The sequence below is a fragment of the Bombina bombina genome, chromosome 9 (genome assembly GCF_027579735.1).
Source record: "Bombina bombina isolate aBomBom1 chromosome 9, aBomBom1.pri, whole genome shotgun sequence".
In the NCBI taxonomy this organism is placed as follows: domain Eukaryota; kingdom Metazoa; phylum Chordata; class Amphibia; order Anura; family Bombinatoridae; genus Bombina; species Bombina bombina.
The window spans coordinates 260,081,131-260,101,477 of NC_069507.1; the positions used below are offsets into that span (position 1 = coordinate 260,081,131).

Below are 20,347 nucleotides of genomic sequence, written 5' to 3' on the forward strand. Positions count from 1 at the left end.
AACATTATTTATGTTTAGTGAGCGCTAAATGCACTAGCAAGGCGTAACATTACTGCCAGTTGCAGCTCTTTAACTAAATACACATAAATACAGTACATTTTTATACTTTATTTTTCTGCTATTTGTTCTGGCAACAACAGGACTATCCTAATCATTGTTCCTGAAACAAGCAACCATCATTTTCTATTTTTTTTTTTATTTTTAAAACAGAATGTCAGCAATTTATTTCTACGGATTTGATACGTTCTGGTTTTATGTTACTATGACAATCGCATGCGTGATCTCTTGAGACAATATTTAATAAGGAAAAGTATTGTTTTTCTTTTCTAATGTGGCTACCAAGTACCAAATGTTTACTAACTGAGACATAAATATTGTGTGTTATGTCAACCTCAAAACGTTAGCTTGTTCTCATGTTATCATTTCATTTTTCACAGCAAAATTTTGTCTATAAACAAATATATTAAATGATAGTTTTACAATATTTAGTTTTTTTTTATTTCTTAACAAAAGCCCAGCGTAGACAAAACAAAGTCTATACAACACATTTCAGCCAAATGTATCATTTATTTTGTGTAGATTACAAAGATTCTTATAGCACAACATGGGAAAAACAATTAGATTGAATCTGCTCTTAACTTGCAATATAAATGTAGGTTTTATTTTGTCTGCTTTTGCTGTGACACTTTCTCCAAAGAAGCTGGAAAGCCTCCATTAAATGTAAGAGTGGTCACAGTTACCTGCGTCTGCAGATTCAACCATAATTTCTCACAGCAAGGAGACCAGGAACATGGATTCTACAAGGCTTTTCAAAAGATATATCCCTGAACTACTCTTTATTTGCAAACCTTTGTAAATTGTACTAAAAAAAATAGTTGAGATTTATTCATTTTTTTTTTTAAATCCTTTTCAATGCACTGCTCAATTCTGTCATATGATATGAGTTAAATGTTCCTTTAAATAGGCTTACTTGTGTAAGCTGGGATCATGTGACAACTCCATCTCTAGGTGCGCTGTAATTGTAACTGTAAAATTCTATTAAATGATTTGTATTTTATCATGAATATGGCATTTATTATTGAGGGCTGTATGTAGGACCCTTGTATTCCCCATATTTATCTCTGAAAAGATAATAAACAGAGTTAATATCCATAGAAATATAAAACTATGCTCACAAATGCTCAACAAAATTCCACAGACATGCCTGAGACTACAGCAGTTGTACCATAACCATGATATAGCTACAAAAGGACAATAATTGTATTAGCTTGTCATGGCCGTACTGTAGTACTGGGATGACACCTTGCTGGGGTAAACTGTGATACATATTACACTTAAGATGATATTTAACTGCATAACTTGTGAGAAAAGCTCAAAGACAATAAAGAAAGGCTACGAAACGTTCAATGACAATAAATTATATTTGTAAAATGAGCATATAATCTAGTGCAGCCGAGAGTCAAACAGGTGAGTGTAGATAACTGTTCAATGCCATCCAAGTAATTGGTGCCAAGCTGATATTTGTGTTGGAACGTTCCCTGTCTGGGTGATCTAATAACACTTTCTTGGGAACTGACATTTGTTGCAGCAATGAAAAGGGTTCAGCAGAGATATAAAGCTTTGCTAAGGACCACAGCAAATCTGATTGCTTCACTATGAAGTGCTCTATCCTGCTGTGCCTTCTGGGACTCGCTGGTATGTTACAGGTTTATTGTTGGGAAAGGAGCAATAAACAGAATAATACAACACATAGCACTGATAGGAGATCTGAGCAATACACACAAGGAATAGCACAGCATCTAGTGATACATAAACACAGTAACAATGTATCAAGTGATGCATAGCCATAACATATTGCTGACTCGCACATAGGTAGCATTTTACTATTGCACTACTGTTTGAAAATAGCAGATGTATTTTTTGTATTATCGTCCCTTTAAGATGACTTTTATGTATTTGTTCTTTATTGTATCATATGGCATTTTATATCAGATTGTTGTAATGGATGTTCCTGTACAGAGAAAAATACACATTTTGTTTTTATGTTTGTGGAGCATGCAGCTGTCTACAAATAGTGCGTGGGAGGGGGTTAGTGAAAGTAAATCCTAGCATTTTACAAATGCTAGGATTTACTATTGAAAAAAATAAAGGACACTTTCATTCATGAAGTATAAGATACTTCATGTAGAAAGCTCCTTTATTTGATTCAATCGATCACCGACCGTTTTTACATTGTACAGCAACCCACAGCAAAAAAAAATTTGGCTAAGAGGTGACGTTTTCACCTCTTAGCCAATAGCTGTGCGGTAAATCCGGCTTGGCGCCCATGGGAGTCGGATTTACCGCATGGCTATTGGCTAAGAGGTGAAAACTTAACCTCTTAGCCAATTTTTTTTTCCCATGGGCTGCTGTACAAGGTAAAGACAGCGATCGATTGAATCACATAAAGGAGCTTCCTACATGAAGTATCTTATACTTCATGAATGAAAGTCCCCTTTATTTGTTTCAATAGTGAATCCTAGCGTTTGTAAAACACTAGGATTTACTTTCACTTTAACCAGTGAACTTCTATCCCATATTGTAGAAACAAAAATACAAAGACTTGTCTGGTTAACATGGTTCTCTCTGGCAAGAATTGCACAGAAGTGATTTATGTCAGTGGTTGCAGAGGAGCAGTGGGTTGTTGGGATTAGGCTAAATGCACCCGTATGTGACTATTATAGTCCCTAACTATACAGTGTTATTTTTTAAATTTATTTTATTTTAAATAAATATTTAAATCTACTAACCAACTTAATTAGTTTGGATTATTGAACAGGCAGCGTAATGAGCCTTGAATTATACAATCAGCTTTAAAAAAATAAAGCAAAAGCAAGAAAAAATTTAGTAAAAATGTCTTAGCTTAATTTGTATTTGCTGCAAACTAAGACTTTATATCAGTCCCATGTGCTCAGCTGTTAACTTCATTCTTCCCTGTGAAATTCTGTATCCCAGAGAGCCTTATTACTTTCTATGGAAGGCATTTCTCATCTCTCTTGGACTTCCAGGTTCAGCCCTTTTTAGTATAGGATTCAGTAAGTTCAGCCCCTGTGAAGTCTGCACTTTAATTTCTCTCCAAACTAGAGAATCTTTGATTATCGGGCCCATATAAAGTAAAGAAACGCTAAGTTTTATATTCAAAGTGAATGTCAAGTTACTAATAGTGCCCCACGGCATTTGATAGACTTTTTAAAATTAACAAGGGTTTAATTCATGAAATCTTTTATATGTATATATTTTGCAGAATTTTTACCTATTTACTGCTGCGACGATAAGCGCAGCTTTCCCGCCGGCCATATTGTCAAATTTATTGACAGGTGATGATTTGTAAAATAACTAAGCCTTGTTTCCCCCCGGGGCATTCAGTCCCTTTGCGTTTACGTCATGGCCTAGGGGGAAACAAGGATTGGTTCTTTTACGAATCATCATCTGTCAATCAATTTGACAAAATTGGGAAAGGGAGAGCTGCGCTTTAGTCAAGGCGGTAAATAGGTAAAAATTCTGCAAAATATATACATATAAAAGATTTCATGAATTAAACCCTTGTTCATTTTATCCAATCCGTGGGCACTATTAGTAACTTGACATTCACTTTAAGTTGTCAATTTATTTTTAATTGAAAAAATGCAAAGTGCAATGTACTTTGTTAAAGATACACACAAATATAGAGTATGACACTAATTTTGTACCAACCAGGAATGTCACACAATGAGACGACACGTAATGTGATATACTCACAAGGATAGAGGCATATGAGGATGCCTAGTAGAGCGGGACGGGACTTTAGGTCGCCCGACAGACAAAACACTACAGTGCGTGGAGACGTCAGGTCACGAGGCCCGTTCACCCAATCAGCGGCCACAGAAAATCGGCATCAGACATCAAAGCTGTTCCGGGAGTAGCCAATGTCAGGCTTCACAGCTGTTCCGGGAGTAGCCAATGTCAGGCTTTCCTCAAGGTCTGTAGTCGTGTCTCTTTGAGGGCTGTGCCTCGTCCTCTGCACCCTCGTTTCCGTGTGGTCTTTTGCCTTTTGGGGGGGCAGTTAGAGAGACCACAGGTTCTAGATAGCTGGCAATTGTTTTCTGTTTCCGAGTGGATTGTCTGGGGCCTAGCTCTGCACAAAATGGCGTGTGAGGAGGCTTGGCATACCCGCTGGCTCAGTCTGTGCTACAAGCTGGATAGTCTTCTGTTCCGAGCGTATCTGTTTCTCTTTGTCACCTATGCCATCACTCTAATCCTTCTGTGGTGGGCATGGAGCGCAGTGTATATTGCAGGTTACCGGCTCCTTCCCAATGGTTTCTAAAGAACTTTTATTGCTCTTGAGAAAGACGGCTGGGACCGTTGAAACGCGTTGAGCCAAATAAAGACACACTTTTTTACTGAATCTGTGATATTGTCTTTTCATATTGGGAAGGACATTGGCTACTCCCGGAACAGCTGTGAAGCCTGACATTGGCTACTCCCGGAACAGCGTTGACGTCTGATGCCGATTTTCTGTGGCCGCTGATTTGGTGAACGGGCCTCGTGACCTGACGTCTCCACGCACTGTAGTGTTTTATCTGTCGGGCGACCTAAAGTCCCGTCCCACTCTACTAGGCATCCTCATATGCCGCTATCCTTGTGAGTATATCACATTACATGTCGTCTCATTGTGTGACATTCCTGGTTGGTACGATACTGTCCCATGAGGCGCCTCTTTTTCTCTCTTTGATTGTACAGGCATCCACCTTTACTATACAAGAGTGCTGCCTGCTTCTCCGGAAGACTCTGGGAACATCCACTATCTGAACGCCCTTATGAACTTTGCGCACCTCATATAGAGACTTTTTCTACTCTATACATATTGATGACACTAATTTGTTGAATTAACACAGAATCTGTCAAAGCAAAATCAGAATTTGTAAAATCACAATCCTAAATACTGTGCTGTATACAGAATCTAAATACGTTAAAATAAAAAATAGAAAGTGCCAAGCTTAAATGTAATACAACTTAAAGGACATAATCTGAAGTGTAAAGTAATATAAGATACAAAACACAAAGTGTAACTGCAGCAGAACTGTCAGGTCATTCAGTACTATATTGCACTGGGCTTGTGTCTTGTTCACATATAGAAATGCAGTGAACACCCCTTGGAGAAGTAAAGCAAAATCTGCCTTTTTAGAATCTCATGAGAGATCTCGCAAAGCTTGAACATCATTTTATATCATCTTGTCTGAGCGGATAACTTTATATCAGCAGGCCCTAAATAAAAACACCTAGGTGGCAGTGGAAGATTTGTGTTATTCACTTTAATTCTATTTATAATGCTGGACCAAATGATTCTGAAATTACCCGGTTCCTGTATTTAAATCTACTGAATATTGGTTATCTGTTTAATATAAACTTTAACATCTTTAACATTTTTAGATCTGTTTAGACAAACAAATTTAGGGAAAAAAGTTTTATAAGCCTGGGGGGGCGGGGGGGGGGAAAGAACATCAATAAACAACCTTATGTGCACTGTGTAACCTCTACATAAGTCTAACAGTCTAATTAGCAATACGTCCATCAGCCAGTACTTACAAGCGTATCATAGGAGCTACACTTCACTTCTTATCCACTGCTGCAGAATGCTGAGGCAAGTATCTAGACAAACAAATAAAAAAGTTTAATATCAATTAGGCATCTGATGAAAAGGTCATGGAGTGTTGCTTGCACACAGTGCTGTTTTTTATGATTTTAAATTGATATTAAACAGTCGTAGTTCTTCCACTGGCGACGGAGCAAAGACTCGGTTACATTGTCAGCTTGGTTCATGAGGATCATACAGTATATGGCCTAACTGTGGAGTATTATGTAGTATCTTGTCTGTGATACCTCAGTCTGCCTCTACCAGCACAACGGAGTGCTGAGACTTTTGTGAGTACCCTATATAGTAGTAGGCTGTTTTACATGCAACATTGATAGCACTAATTTGCACACTGAGGCACCTTTTCGGTTTGTCTGTTTAGACCAAGTTGCATTTTCTGAATAATTAATTATTTTTTCTTTGCTTAGTCTCCAGCCCCCTTAATGATGACAAAATTGTAGGAGGCTACACCTGCCCTGAGAATCTAGCTCTGTACCAGGTGTCTCTAAATGCCGGTTACCATTTCTGTGGGGGGTCCCTGCTAAACACACTCTGGGTTGTATCTGCGGCTCACTGTTACAAACGGTGAGTAATGTCAGGTGTTACTTGGTTCAGGCTTCTGCAATGTCACAAGATCATTTAGGGAATGATTTCAGTTGCCTGTGAGCAATTTTATAATAATGGAACACAAATCTATATTATTTGTGCCAGTACAATTAGCCACATTTTAGACTATGAGGCCGATTTCTTAATCCCCGTATTCACTGCTATGCAGCTGTTTCCACGCAAGCCTTCAGGCTCGCCAGAAACAGGAGTCTTAAGACCGCTGCTCCTTAACTCATCTGCCACCTCTGAGGCAGCGGACAGCAATCAGCCCGATCGCATATCACATTTTTGTGAAATGCTTGTGCAATGATAAATGCCCACAGCATATGCTGTCCATCCGCACCATAATAAATCTACCCCCATATGTTAATATTTAGATTGTGAGGCTTAAAACCCAAACAGTCTAGAATTTCTTTCACTACTTCATAAAGAAACATTGAAGTTGAAATTATAATGATGAAGTGTTAGTAATATGAGCCATTGAGGATGGGTTAGGAAAATCATAGTATTTTGGCCTAGGGTAGGCCAACTATGTCTGTGCCTAGGCCAGCAGGATTTAGGGGTGCAGCAAGTTTTGAGTAAAAGTTTTATGACATTATGTCTTCCCAATCCTATGACTCATATGCTTTCCTTATGTGTTATTTATTAAAGGGACATGAAACCCAACATTTTTCTTTCAGGATTCAGATAGATACATTTTTAAATAAATTTCCAATTTACTTCTATTATTAATTTAACTTAATTCTCTTGATATAACTTTATTTAAGATATAGCAATGCACTACTGGGAGTTAGCTAAACACATACAAAACATAATGACAAGAAGCATATATGTTCAGCTACCAATCAATTCCCAGCACCTGAGCCTACCTACTGATGCTTTTCAACAAAGGATACCAAGTGAACTAAACAAATTATATAATAAAAGTAAATTGGAAAGTTGTTTAAAGTTGAATGCTCTATCAGAATCATGAAAGGAAAAAAATTGTGTTTTATGTCCCTTTAATTTCATTTGAAATCCATGATCCCTGTTTATCTTATGTTTACTCATATTATTCAAGTCTGCTAAATATATAATTGTTTAAGTTTTAAAAAAACACATCACATAATAACAAATTTATATATAAAAAAGCCTAAAGACAAACAAAAAAATCACATAATAACACATTTATATATAAAAAAATCCTAGACAAACAAACATCACATAATAACACATTTATATATATAAAAAAATCCTAGACAAACAAACAAACATCACATAATAACACATTTATATATAAAAAATCATAGACAAACAAACATCACATAATAACACATTTATATATAAAAAATCCTAAAGACAAATGAACAAATATCACATAACACGTTTATATATAAAAAATCCTAAAGACAAACAAACAAAATCACATAATAACACGTTTATATATAAAAAATCCTAAAGACAAATGAACAAATATCACATAATAACAAATTTAAATATAAAAAATCCTAAAGACAAACAAACATCACATAATAACACGTTTATATATAAAAAATCCTAAAGACAAACAAACATCACATAATAACACATTTATAGATAAAAATCATATAGACAAATGAACAAACATCACATAATAACAAATTTATATATAAAAAATCCTATAGACAAATGAACAAATATCACATAATAACACATTTATATATAAAACATCTTAAAGACAAACAAACATCACATAATAACACATTTATATATAAAACATCCTAAAGACAAACAAACATCACATAATAACACATTTATATATAAAACATCTTAAAGACAAACAAACATCACATAATAACACATTTATATATAAAACATCCTAAAGAAAAACAAACATCACATAATAACACATTTATATATAAAACATCCTAAACACAAACAAACATCACATAATAACACATTTATATATAAAACATCCTAAAGACAAACAAATATCACATAATAACACATTTATATATAAAACATGCTAAACACAAACAAAATATCACATAATAACACATTTATATATAAAACATCCTAAAGATAAATGAACAAACATCACATAATAACACTTTTATATATAAAACAAACTAAAGACAAACAAACATCACATAATAACCCATTTACATATAAAACATCCTAAAGACAAATTAACAAATATCACATAATAACACATTTATATATAAAACATCCTAAAGACAAACAAACATCACATAATAACACATTTATATATAAAACATCCTAAAGACAAACAAACATCACAGAATAACACATTTATATTTAAAACATCCTAAAGACAAATGAACAAATATCACATAATAACACATTTATATATAAAACATCCTAAAGACAAACAAATATCACATAATAACACATTTATATATAAAACATCCTAAAGACAAACAAACATCACATAATAACACATTTATATATAAAACATCCTAAAGACAAACAAATATCACATAATAACACATTTATATATAAAACATCCTAAAGACAAACAAACATCACATAATAACACATTTATATATAAAACATCCTAAACACAAACAAACAAACATTATAATAACACATTTATATATAAAACATCCTAAAGACAAACAAATATCACATAATAACACATTTATATATAAAACATCCTAAAGACAAACAAATATCACATAACACATTTATATATAAAACATCCTAAAGACAAACAAACATCACATAATAACACATTTATATATAAAACATCCTAAAGACAAACAAACATCACATAATAACACATTTATATTTAAAACATCCTAAAGACAAATGAACAAATATCACATAATAACACATTTATATATAAAACATCCTAAAGACAAACAAACATCACATAATAACACATTTATATATAAAACATCCTAAAGATAAACAAACATCACATTATAACACATTTATATATAAAACATCCTAAAGACAAACAAACATCACATAATAACACATTTATATATAAAACATCCTAAAGACAAACAAACATCACATAATAACACATTTATATATAAAACATCCTAAAGACAAACAAATATCACATAATAACACATTTATATATAAAACATCCTAAAGACAAACAAATATCACATAATAACACATTTATATATAAAACATCCTAAAGAAAAACAAATATCACATAATAACACATTTATTTATAAAACATCCTAAAGACAAACAGACATCACATAATAATACATTTATATATAAAACATCCTAAAGACAAACAAACATCACAGAATAACACATTTATATTTAAAACATCCTAAAGACAAATGAACAAATATCACATAATAACACATTTATATATAAAACATCCTAAAGACAAACAAATATCACATAATAACACATTTATATATAAAACATCCTAAAGACAAACAAATATCACATAACACATTTATATATAAAACATCCTAAAGACAAACAAACATCACATAATAACACATTTTTATATAAAACATGCTAAACACAAACTAATATCACATAACACATTTATATATAAAATATCCTAAAGACAAACAAACATCACATTATAACACATTTATATATAAAACATCCTAAAGACAAACAAACATCACATAATAGCATATTTATATATAAAACATCCTAAAGACAAACAAACATCACGTAATAACACATTTATATATAAAACATCCTAAAGACAAACAAACAAACATCACATAATAACACATTTATATATAAAACATCCTAAAGACAAACAAACATCACATAATAACACATTTATATATAAAACATCCTAAAGACAAACAAACATCACATAATAACACATTTATATATAAAACATCCTAAAGACAAACAAACATCACATAATAACACATTTATATATAAAACATCCTAAAGACAAACAAACATCACATAATAACACATTTATATATAAAACATCCTAAAGACAAACAAACATCACATAATAACACATTTATATATAAAACATCCTAAAGACAAACAAACATCACATAATAACACATTTATATATAAAACATCCTAAAGACAAACAAATATCACATAATAACACATTTATATATAAAACATCCTAAAGACAAACAAACATCACATAATAACACATTTATATATAAAACATCCTAAAGACAAACAAACATCACATAATAACACATTTATATATAAAACACCCTAAAGACAAACAAATATCACATAATAACACATTTATATATAAAACATCCTAAAGACAAACAAATATCACATAATAACACATTTATATATAAAACATCCTAAAGACAAACAAATATCACATAATAACACATTTATATATAAAACATCCTAAAGACAAACAAACATCACATAATTACACATTTATATATAAAACATCCTAAAGACAAACAAATATCACATAATAACACATTTATATATAAAAAAAAATCCTAAAGACAAACAAATATCACATAATAACACATTTATATATAAAACATCCTAAAGACAAACAAACATCACATAATAACACATTTATATATAAAACATCCTAAAGAATTAAAGAAAGTACAGAAGACAAAACAGTTGATGATGAACGTGAAGGAGATGGCTTGATATGGGGGATGAGGAAGGTCTACCTGTTGTATTTATCTAATTAATTTCTGTCTTCTCTACTTATAGGCGCATCCAGGTCAGACTTGGAGAACATGACATTAAAGTATTGGAGGGCCCAGAACAATTTATTTCTTCTGCTAAGGTTATTCGCCACAAAAATTATGACCCTAATGTCCTTGACAATGATATCATGTTAATAAAACTGTCCAAACCTGCAAGGCTGAACAGTCGAGTCCAGACTATTCGTCTGCCAACCAATTGTGCTGTCGCAGGGACACAGTGTCTGATATCTGGATGGGGAAATACGCAGAGCAATGAAGGTGAGACAACATACACCATGGGCCCGGTTATCTATAGGTCTATGGGCTGGCGAGGTTATTTAAAAATGCTCCTAAAACCGCTGCTCCTTAACTCGACCGCCACTTCTGAGGTGGCGGACAGCAATCAGCCCGATCGGATATGATTGGGTTGATTGACACCCCCTGCTAGTTTATGCTATCTGCATTTATCGGTGTGCGGCGGACATGATACGCTACATTGTATCATGTCCGTCCACACAATAATAAATTGACCCCAAAATATGCAAAATACTTAATACCCGAATAGAAAAATACATGCATATGAAATTAGAGGTGATTGTAAGATGCTATACACAGAAAGCTGTAGCATTTAATTTTTTTAATTGCCCTCAATATAAAATATTAGATAAGGGTTAACCTAGGTTTCAACATGGCCGCACACATGATTTATAGAAACTCAGCAAAATGTGAAATATTATGAGAGTTAAATTACAAGAAAAGTGGGAAAATAAATAATAAAAGAATATTTAAAAGTCGTTTTATTAAACAAAGTTAAATATTTCATATTTCAATCTCAAAGTATTTAAAGTCACTGAAAGAATATATATGTGTATTTTTCTTTGCTAGATAATTACCCTGATCTCTTACAATGCCTGGTTGCTCCTGTCCTATCTGACCAGCAGTGCCATGATGCCTACCCCGGGCAGATCACAGATAACATGATCTGTGTTGGGTATTTGGAAGGTGGAAAGGATTCCTGCCAGGTAGGTAACTCATTCTATGCAGACTTATTATGGCAAGGTAAAAACTTATATATATATACAAACAACAACATTTTGATATTGAAAAACCAGGATTGGCTGTTATTTATTTATGTTATTAGCAAAACAATCACAAAAAAGCCGAGCTTGATATCTCCCTTGATATCTGATCTCCATTTTCAAACAATGGCACAGTTAATGACAAATAATAGCTGTTGATCCCCAAAAACCAAATCGATTCACTAGGTCTCCCCAGTTGCCCAGACCACTCACCCTCCTTCTGCTGGTACAGCATTCTCTACACTCCTGCCCATCTTCTCTCTCTTTGTCATGTATTTTAATATTTTGTATATTTGTTTTTTTATGTAGTTACATTTAATAGATGTTTATGAATATTTTTTGATTTGGTACAATTCAATCATTTTAAAAAAGGGTTGCCACCATTATGGTATGGGTAGCCCTATCTTGTTTCTCGAGTCCATGCATGTGCAGATTAATGGCCGATATTGATATTGTTTATACTTTGGGGGATATTTATCAAAGCCTCAACTTAGTTGCATTCGCCGGCACCAATACGCTCGCCTAACATTGCAACCGCGTATCTCAATACGCTCTCCATATTTATAAAAAAAAGCAAAAAGACGTCCACCAATTACTGGGTGATGAGCATCGGACTGTTGTTAACTAATAATCATCGATCTCGCGTCTATTCGGCTTTTTACCAACTTTATTTATACCCTGTCACTAAACGCCGCCACTATACTAAAATGTTTAACCCTTATCCGGCCGTTCCCCGACCCCGGCGCAACGTAAATAAAGTTATTAACCCCTATCCCGTACCCCTATCCCGCTGCTCCCTGACCTCGCCGCATCCTAAATAAAGTTATTAACCCCTATCCCGCCACTCCCCGACGCCACTAAATAAACGTATTAACCGTTAAACCTCTGGCCTCCCACATCACTACCACTAACTAAACCTATTAACCCCTAAACTGCCAGCCCCCCACATCGCCATAAACTAACCCCTAAACTAACCCCTAAACCTAACAACTTGCTAACTTTAAATTAAAATTACCACATGCCTATCGTAAAATAAATTTAAACTTACCTGTAGAATTAAATAAACTATTTTTAAACTATTAATTAACCTACCCTTACTATTATACTACAATTAAAGGGACGCTGAACCCAAATTTTTTCTTTTGTGATTCAGATAGAGCATGACATTTTAAGCAACTTTCTGAATTAATCCTATTATCAAATTTTCTTCATTCTCTTGGTATCTTTATTTGAAATGCAAGAATGTAAGTTTAGATGCCGGCCCATTTTTGGTGAACAACCTGGGTTGTCCTTGCTGATTGGTGGATAAATTCATCCACCAATAAAAAAGTGCTGTCCAGAGTCCTGAACAAACAACAAAGCTTAGATGCCTTCTTTTTCAAATAAAGATAGCAAGAGAACGAAGAAAAATTGATAATAGGAGTAAATTAGAAAGTTGCTTAAAATTGCATGCTCTATCTGAATCACAAAATAAAAAATTTGGATTCAGTGTCCCTTTAAATTAAACTAGCAATTAAATTAACTTCATTATTTTTTTTCAAACCTAACCCTACTAAAATTATTTAAATCTACTATTTAACCTTATTACAAATTAATAAATTACCAAAAAAAAATAAACCTTAAGTTACAAAAAATAAAAAACACTAAAACAAACCACATTAGAAAAATAAAAAAGAATTACACCTAATCTAATAGCCCTATCAAAATAAAAAAAGCCCCCCCAAAATAAAAAAAAACTAGCCTACAATAAACTACCAATGGCCCTTAAAAGGGTCTTTTGTCGGGCATTGCCCCAAATAAATCAGCTTTTTTACCTGTAAAAAAAATTACAAACACCCCCCAACAGTAAAACCCACCACTGAACCAACCAAACCCCCCAAATAAAAAAAAAACCTATCTAAAATAACCTATGTTCCCCATTGCCCTGAAAAGGGCATTTGTATGGGCATTGCCCTTAACAGGGAATGTAGCTCTTTTACATGCCCACACCCTAATCTAAAAATAAAACCCACCCAAAAACTTAAATAAACCTAGCACTAACCCCCGACAATCCACTTACAGTTATTAAGTCCCGCTTGAAGGATCCATCCAGCCGGAAAGAAGTCTTCATCCATGTGGCCTTTTCCATCTTCATCCAGCCGGAGAAGTCCTCATCCAGTCAGCAAGAAGTCTTCATCCAGATGGCATCTTCTATCTTAATCCATCCGGCACGGAGCGAGTCCATCCTGAAGACATCCAGCGCGGAGCATCCTCTTCATATGGTCGCCGCCATAACCTGGAACTTCAATGCAAGTGACGTCATACAAGATGGTGTCCCTTGTATTCCTATTGGCTGAAAGATTTCAATCAGTCAATAGGATTAGAGCTGCTAAAATCCTATTGGCTGTTCCAATCAGCCAATAGGATTTGAGCAGCTCTCATTCTATTGGCTGTTCCAATCAGCCAATAGGATGAGAGCTAAATCCTATTGGCTGATTGGAACAGCCAATAGGATTTTAACAGCTCTAATCCAATAGGAAGGCAAGGGATGCCATCTTGGATGACATCACTTGCATTGAAGTTCCAGTTTACGGTGGCGACCATATGAAGAGGATGCTCCGCGCCGGATGTCAGCGGTTTAGGGGTTAATAAGTTTATTTAGTGACGGCGGTGTCAGGGAGTGGCGGAATAGGGGTTAATACATTTTATTTAGGTGGGGGCGATGTCGGGGTTGCAGATTAGGGGTGTTAGGTGTAAACGTAAATTGTTTTCAACCATATAAATCAATGGGATATCTGACAGCATCGAACATAAGCTTTCGCTGCTTTCAGACTCCCATTGATTTCTGTGGCATCTGCGGCCTCCAGGGTGGCAGATTGCAAACCAAGTACGATGCTGCGAGCGTACCATTTGGAAATGTGATAACTGGGAAAATTCTGTAATGATGTAAGCATCGATCTGCGTCGGATTGAGACCGGCGGATCGTATGTTACATCACAAATTTTAACATTTGCAGGTCTGTAGGCTTTGATAGCTAGGTCAGATCAAGCTTGCAACAATTATGCTGCAGAATTCCAGCGTATTTGCGGTTGACGGCTTGATAAATATCCCCCTATGTGTGATATTGGTCGATCTGTGGGTTTTGAGCATTTATCAAGTGCCTTTGACTGTTGAAATCAATGTCTATTTTGTTTTCAGTGTTTACCTGATAAATTTTGGTCGAGTGGATTGTGATTACCAAACGTTATGCTGTTCATGAATTTTCGGATAATTTTCAAATTAAAAAATGTTTTTTTTTTTTTGCATTGTTCCGATGTTGAAAACACAATTGACTAAATTGTAATTGACCTCTAAATTCTATGGGAATTTTGTTGATAAATCATTTTCACAAGCTTTTCTAAAGGATTATGCTCACTCTTTAAACATTGTATAAGCATTTAGCAATGTCATTTTATGAGCATAATCTACTAGGTTTTGCAAATCAAGATCAGTTAAATTAGAATTCACACCTTGTCGAGCCTGGTGGCATTCATGTTCCTGGTCTCCAAGTTTGTGGCCAATTAGGGACACATGTAAATAAACTAGTAAATTGAGCTAACCAATTGGTTTGTGGCTTGTTATAGGGTTAGATAAAGGAACTCCAACCTCTCTGTAGGGAGTGGAATAATCACAGGTTCAGAGGCATTTTGCAGTAAAATAAGGCAAAAGAACAATAAGCATATATTGCAATGCTGATTTATTTTTCTAAAACATTTTATGGGGATAACATTTTGTATTCAATGTTCTTTTAAAATGGCAGATGGAAAAAAAACAGAAACTATTTTAGACAGCCATGGGGAAGAGCCTTTTTAACTTCAGGGTAAAATATTAATTTAGTATCTTTAGCTCTAAATTCCTTGAAATGAGAGGGTTTGTGAAAGAAGAAAAGGTGCTTAAATATTGACAAAGAGGTGAAAGTAAAGCTCTTGATGATGAAGAGTCTTGAATTACATGATCTTTCTCCTTTTCCTCAGGGTGATTCCGGTGGTCCAGTGGTCTGTAATGGAGAGCTGCAGGGTGTGGTGTCCTGGGGTATCGGATGTGCCCTGCCTGGTAAACCTGGAGTTTACACCAAAGTTTGCAACTATGTGTCCTGGATTGAGAAGACAATATCTTAACTATTATATATAACATGAATGTGCAAATTATAGGAGTCCATAAAAACATAGAGATATCAATAAAATAAAAAACGTAATATTCTGCAAATCATAGAGTAACTTCTTAACACTAATCACTAAAGCTTTGATCTGACCTGGGGTGAACACTAAAGAGCTTTGCTGGTATCATAAGTACAGTACATGTGTTCCTGGGCAATACATCTGATTGTATTTATCATTGCATTGTTATAATATTAATAAAATTACCTATTATTATAAAAAATATGTTAGTTATTTAATATTTTTTGCAACCTAATTCTTTGGTGTAGTTTTCTGATCAGAATCTCGACCATTGTTATAGAGGTATAATTATAACTTTTAAAAAGTATCTTAATGTTTTTGAAAATGTTATATAAATAAAGATTTAAACATACTACTTACAGCAATAAAATTGATTGAGCTATGCAATAAATATTTATTGTATTAAGTTTGTGAAATGGGTCATTCAGAGGAGCCTCTAAAAACCCCCTGTATTTTTAGTTGCCCTAGGGCAGTGATGGCTAACCTTGGCACTGAGATGTTTTGAAACGTAATTCCTGATGATGCTTAGGCGCTTTGCAGTCTAGTTGAGCATGGGAAATGTAGTTCTGAAACATCATAGGTGCCAAGCTTAACCATCACGATCCTAGGGTAAGTTTTGGGGGGTATTAACAGACATGGAGGGTGTTGTAGTGGCGGCGACGTTGGGGGTGGTAGAGTAGGGGTTAATAAATATAATGTAGGTGTCGGTGATGTTAGGGGCAGCAGATTAGGGGTTCATAGGTATAATGTAGGTGGCGGCGGTGTCGGGCGGCAGATTAGGGGTTAATAAGTGTAAGATTAGGGGTGTTTAGACTTGGGGTTCATGTTAGGGTGTTAGGTGTAGACGTAAAATGTATTTTCCCATAGGAAACAATGGGGCTGCGTTAGGAGCTGGACGCTGCTTTTTTGCAGGTGTTAGGTTTTTTTTTTAGCCTGCTCAGCCCCATTGTTTCCTATGGGGAAATCGTGCACAAGCACCTATACAGGGAGTGCAGAATTATTAGGCAAATGAGTATTTTGACCACATCATCCTCTTTATGTATGTTGTCTTACTCCAAGCTGTATAGGCTTGAAAGCCTACTACCAATTAAGCATATTAGGTGATGTGCATCTCTGTAATGAGAAGGGGTGTGGTCTAATGACATCAACACCCTATATCAGGTGTGCATAATTATTAGGCAACTTCCTTTCCTTTGGCAAAATGGGTCAAAAGAAGGACTTGACAGGCTCAGAAAAGTAAAAAATAGTGAGATATCTTGCAGAGGGATGCAGCACTCTTAAAATTGCAAAGCTTCTGAAGCGTGATCATCGAACAATCAAGCGTTTCATTCAAAATAGTCAACAGGGTCGCAAGAAGCGTGTGGAAAAACCAAGGCGCAAAATAACTGCCCATGAACTGAGAAAAGTCAAGAGTGCAGCTGCCAAGATGCCACTTGCCACCAGTTTGGCCATATTTCAGAGCTGCAACATCACTGGAGTGCCCAAAAGCACAAGGTGTGCAATACTCAGAGACATGGCCAAGGTAAGAAAGGCTGAAAGACGACCACCACTGAACAAGACACACAAGCTGAAACGTCAAGACTGGGCCAAGAAATATCTCAAGACTGATTTTTCTAAGGTTTTATGGACTGATGAAATGAGAGTGAGTCTTGATGGGCCAGATGGATGGGCCCTTGGCTGGATTGGTAAAGGGCAGAGAGCTCCAGTCCGACTCAGACGCCAGCAAGGTGGAGGTGGAGTACTGGTTTGGGCTGGTATCATCAAAGATGAGCTTGTGGGGCCTTTTCGGGTTGAGGATGGAGTCAAGCTCAACTCCCAGTCCTAATGCCAGTTTCTGGAAGACACCTTCTTCAAGCAGTGGTACAGGAAGAAGTCTGCATCCTTCAAGAAAAACATAATTTTCATGCAGGACAATGCTCCATCACACGCGTCCAAGTACTCCACAGCGTGGCTGGCAAGAAAGGGTATAAAAGAAGAAAATCTAATGACATGGCCTCCTTGTTCACCTGATCTGAACCCCATTGAGAACCTGTGGTCCATCATCAAATGTGAGATTTACAAGGAGGGAAAACAGTACACCTCTCTGAACAGTGTCTGGGAGGCTGTGGTTGCTGCTGCACGCAATGTTGATGGTGAACAGATCAAAACACTAACAGAATCCATGGATGGCAGGCTTTTGAGTGTCCTTGCAAAGAAAGGTGGCTATATTGGTCACTGATTTGTTTTTGTTTTGTTTTTGAATGTCAGAAATGTATATTTGTGAATGTTGAGATGTTATATTGGTTTCACTGGTAAAAATAAATAATTGAAATGGGTATATATTTGTTTTTTGTTAAGTTGCCTAATAATTATGCACAGTAATAGTCACCTGCACACACAGATATCCCCCTAAAATAGCTATAACTAAAAACAAACTAAAAACTATTTCCAAAAATATTCAGCTTTGATATTAATGAGTTTTTTGGGTTTATTGAGAACATGGTTGTTGTTCAATAATAAAATTAATCCTCAAAAATACAACTTGCCTAATAATTCTGCACTCCCTGTATTGAGGTGAGACGTGGAGCTAAATTTTGCTCTCCGTTCACTTTTTTGCGGCTAACGCCAGGTTTGTAAAAGCCTGTAATACCAGCGTTGTCTTAAGTGAGCGGTGAGAAAATAAGGCTCGTTAGCACTTCACAGCTTACCGACAAAAACTCGTAATCTAGCCGTATATGTGAATACTATAGGACCTTACTCTCAAGTGTGTGATTATGGTCCTGTAGTATTCACATATATCGTTTGTATCACAGAACTTCACTATTTTTGCACATTGAAAAGGGGTTTATCGCAGATGTATTTACACGAGCGCAACCCGACATGCGTAAAAAGCTTACTTCTAGCACATTTAACGATTGAGCGGGAGTATTAAATAGTGCTCCCCTTGTAATCTGGCCTTTAGTCCATTTAAAGTGAGTTACATTTACATAAACAAAGCTCGGCATTTTTTAATGCTTACTAAGATGTAGACATAGGAGTCATTTTATGAATACTCAATATGATTAACAAACAAGGTAGATAAAAAAAGCAAAAATAAAGCACTTACACAGATAAAATAGCAATTACAAAGCTAGAGACACAACGAAAAAAAATATTTTATAGAAATTAAACTTTAAAGAGAATAAAATATATAAAATAAAGCAGCTCGGTATAAAAAGTGAATAAAAATAAAAAAAGTTAAAGGAACTTGGAAATCCTTAGCGTACACAATCAAACATTAGAAAGTTGCTGTCATATCATTATTAACATTTTACTGCTACTAAGTGCACTATGCTCTTATATGTGATATCTGATATGATATTGCAGAGAACGCTATTAGTGTGCGCTGTACTTTTGTTAGATAGTACACAGAACGCTATTAGTGTGCGCTATAGTTTTATTAGATAGTGTAGAAAACACTAATAGCACCACTATACTTTTATTAGATAGTAAAAAGAATGATATTAGTGCGCACTATGATTTTGTTGGATAGTACAGAGAACGCTATTAGTGCGTGCTATACTTTTGTTGGATAGTACAGAGAACGCTATTAGTGCGAGCTATACTTTTATTAGATAGTACAGAGAACACTATTAGTGCGCGCTATACTTTTGTTGGATAGTACAGAGAACGCTATTAGTGTGCGCTATACTTTTGTTAGATAATACAGAGAACAATATTAGCACCCTATACTTTTATTAGATAGTACAGAGAACGCTATTAGTGTGCGCTATAGTTTTTATTAGATAGTGTAGAAAACACTAATAGCACCACTATACTTTTATTAGATAGTACAGAGAGAATACTATAAATGGGTGCTATACTTTTATGAGATAGTGCAGAGATCGCTATAAGTGCGAGCTATACTTTTATTAGATAGTACAGAGAACGCTATTAGTGAGAGCTATACATTTATTAGATAGTGCAGAGATCGCTATAAGTGTGAGCTATACTTTTATTAGATAGTACAGAGAACGCTATTAGCACCATATACTTTAATTAGATAATACCAAGAACGCTATTAGTGCGAGCTATACTTTTATTAGATAGTACAGAGAACGCTATTAGTGCAAGCTATACTTTTATTAGATAGTACAGAGAACGCTATTAGTGCAAGCTATACTTTTATTAGATAGTACAGAGAACGCTATTAGTGCGAGCTATACTTTTATTAGATAGTACAGAGAA

General features: G+C 34.9%; 1 protein-coding gene across 1 annotated transcript; it reads left to right on the forward strand.

Moving 5' to 3' along the window:
- The first annotated feature begins 1,605 nt into the window (after positions 1–1,605).
- LOC128639693 (trypsin) lies at positions 1,606–16,442 on the forward strand. Its single transcript, XM_053691814.1, has 5 exons — positions 1,606–1,695; positions 6,079–6,235; positions 10,892–11,145; positions 11,752–11,888; positions 15,938–16,442. Exons 1-5 carry the CDS (start codon positions 1,656–1,658, stop codon positions 16,079–16,081), a joined length of 732 nt encoding a protein of 243 aa, XP_053547789.1. The 5' UTR covers positions 1,606–1,655; the 3' UTR covers positions 16,082–16,442.
- Positions 16,443–20,347: the final 3,905 nt, after the last annotated feature.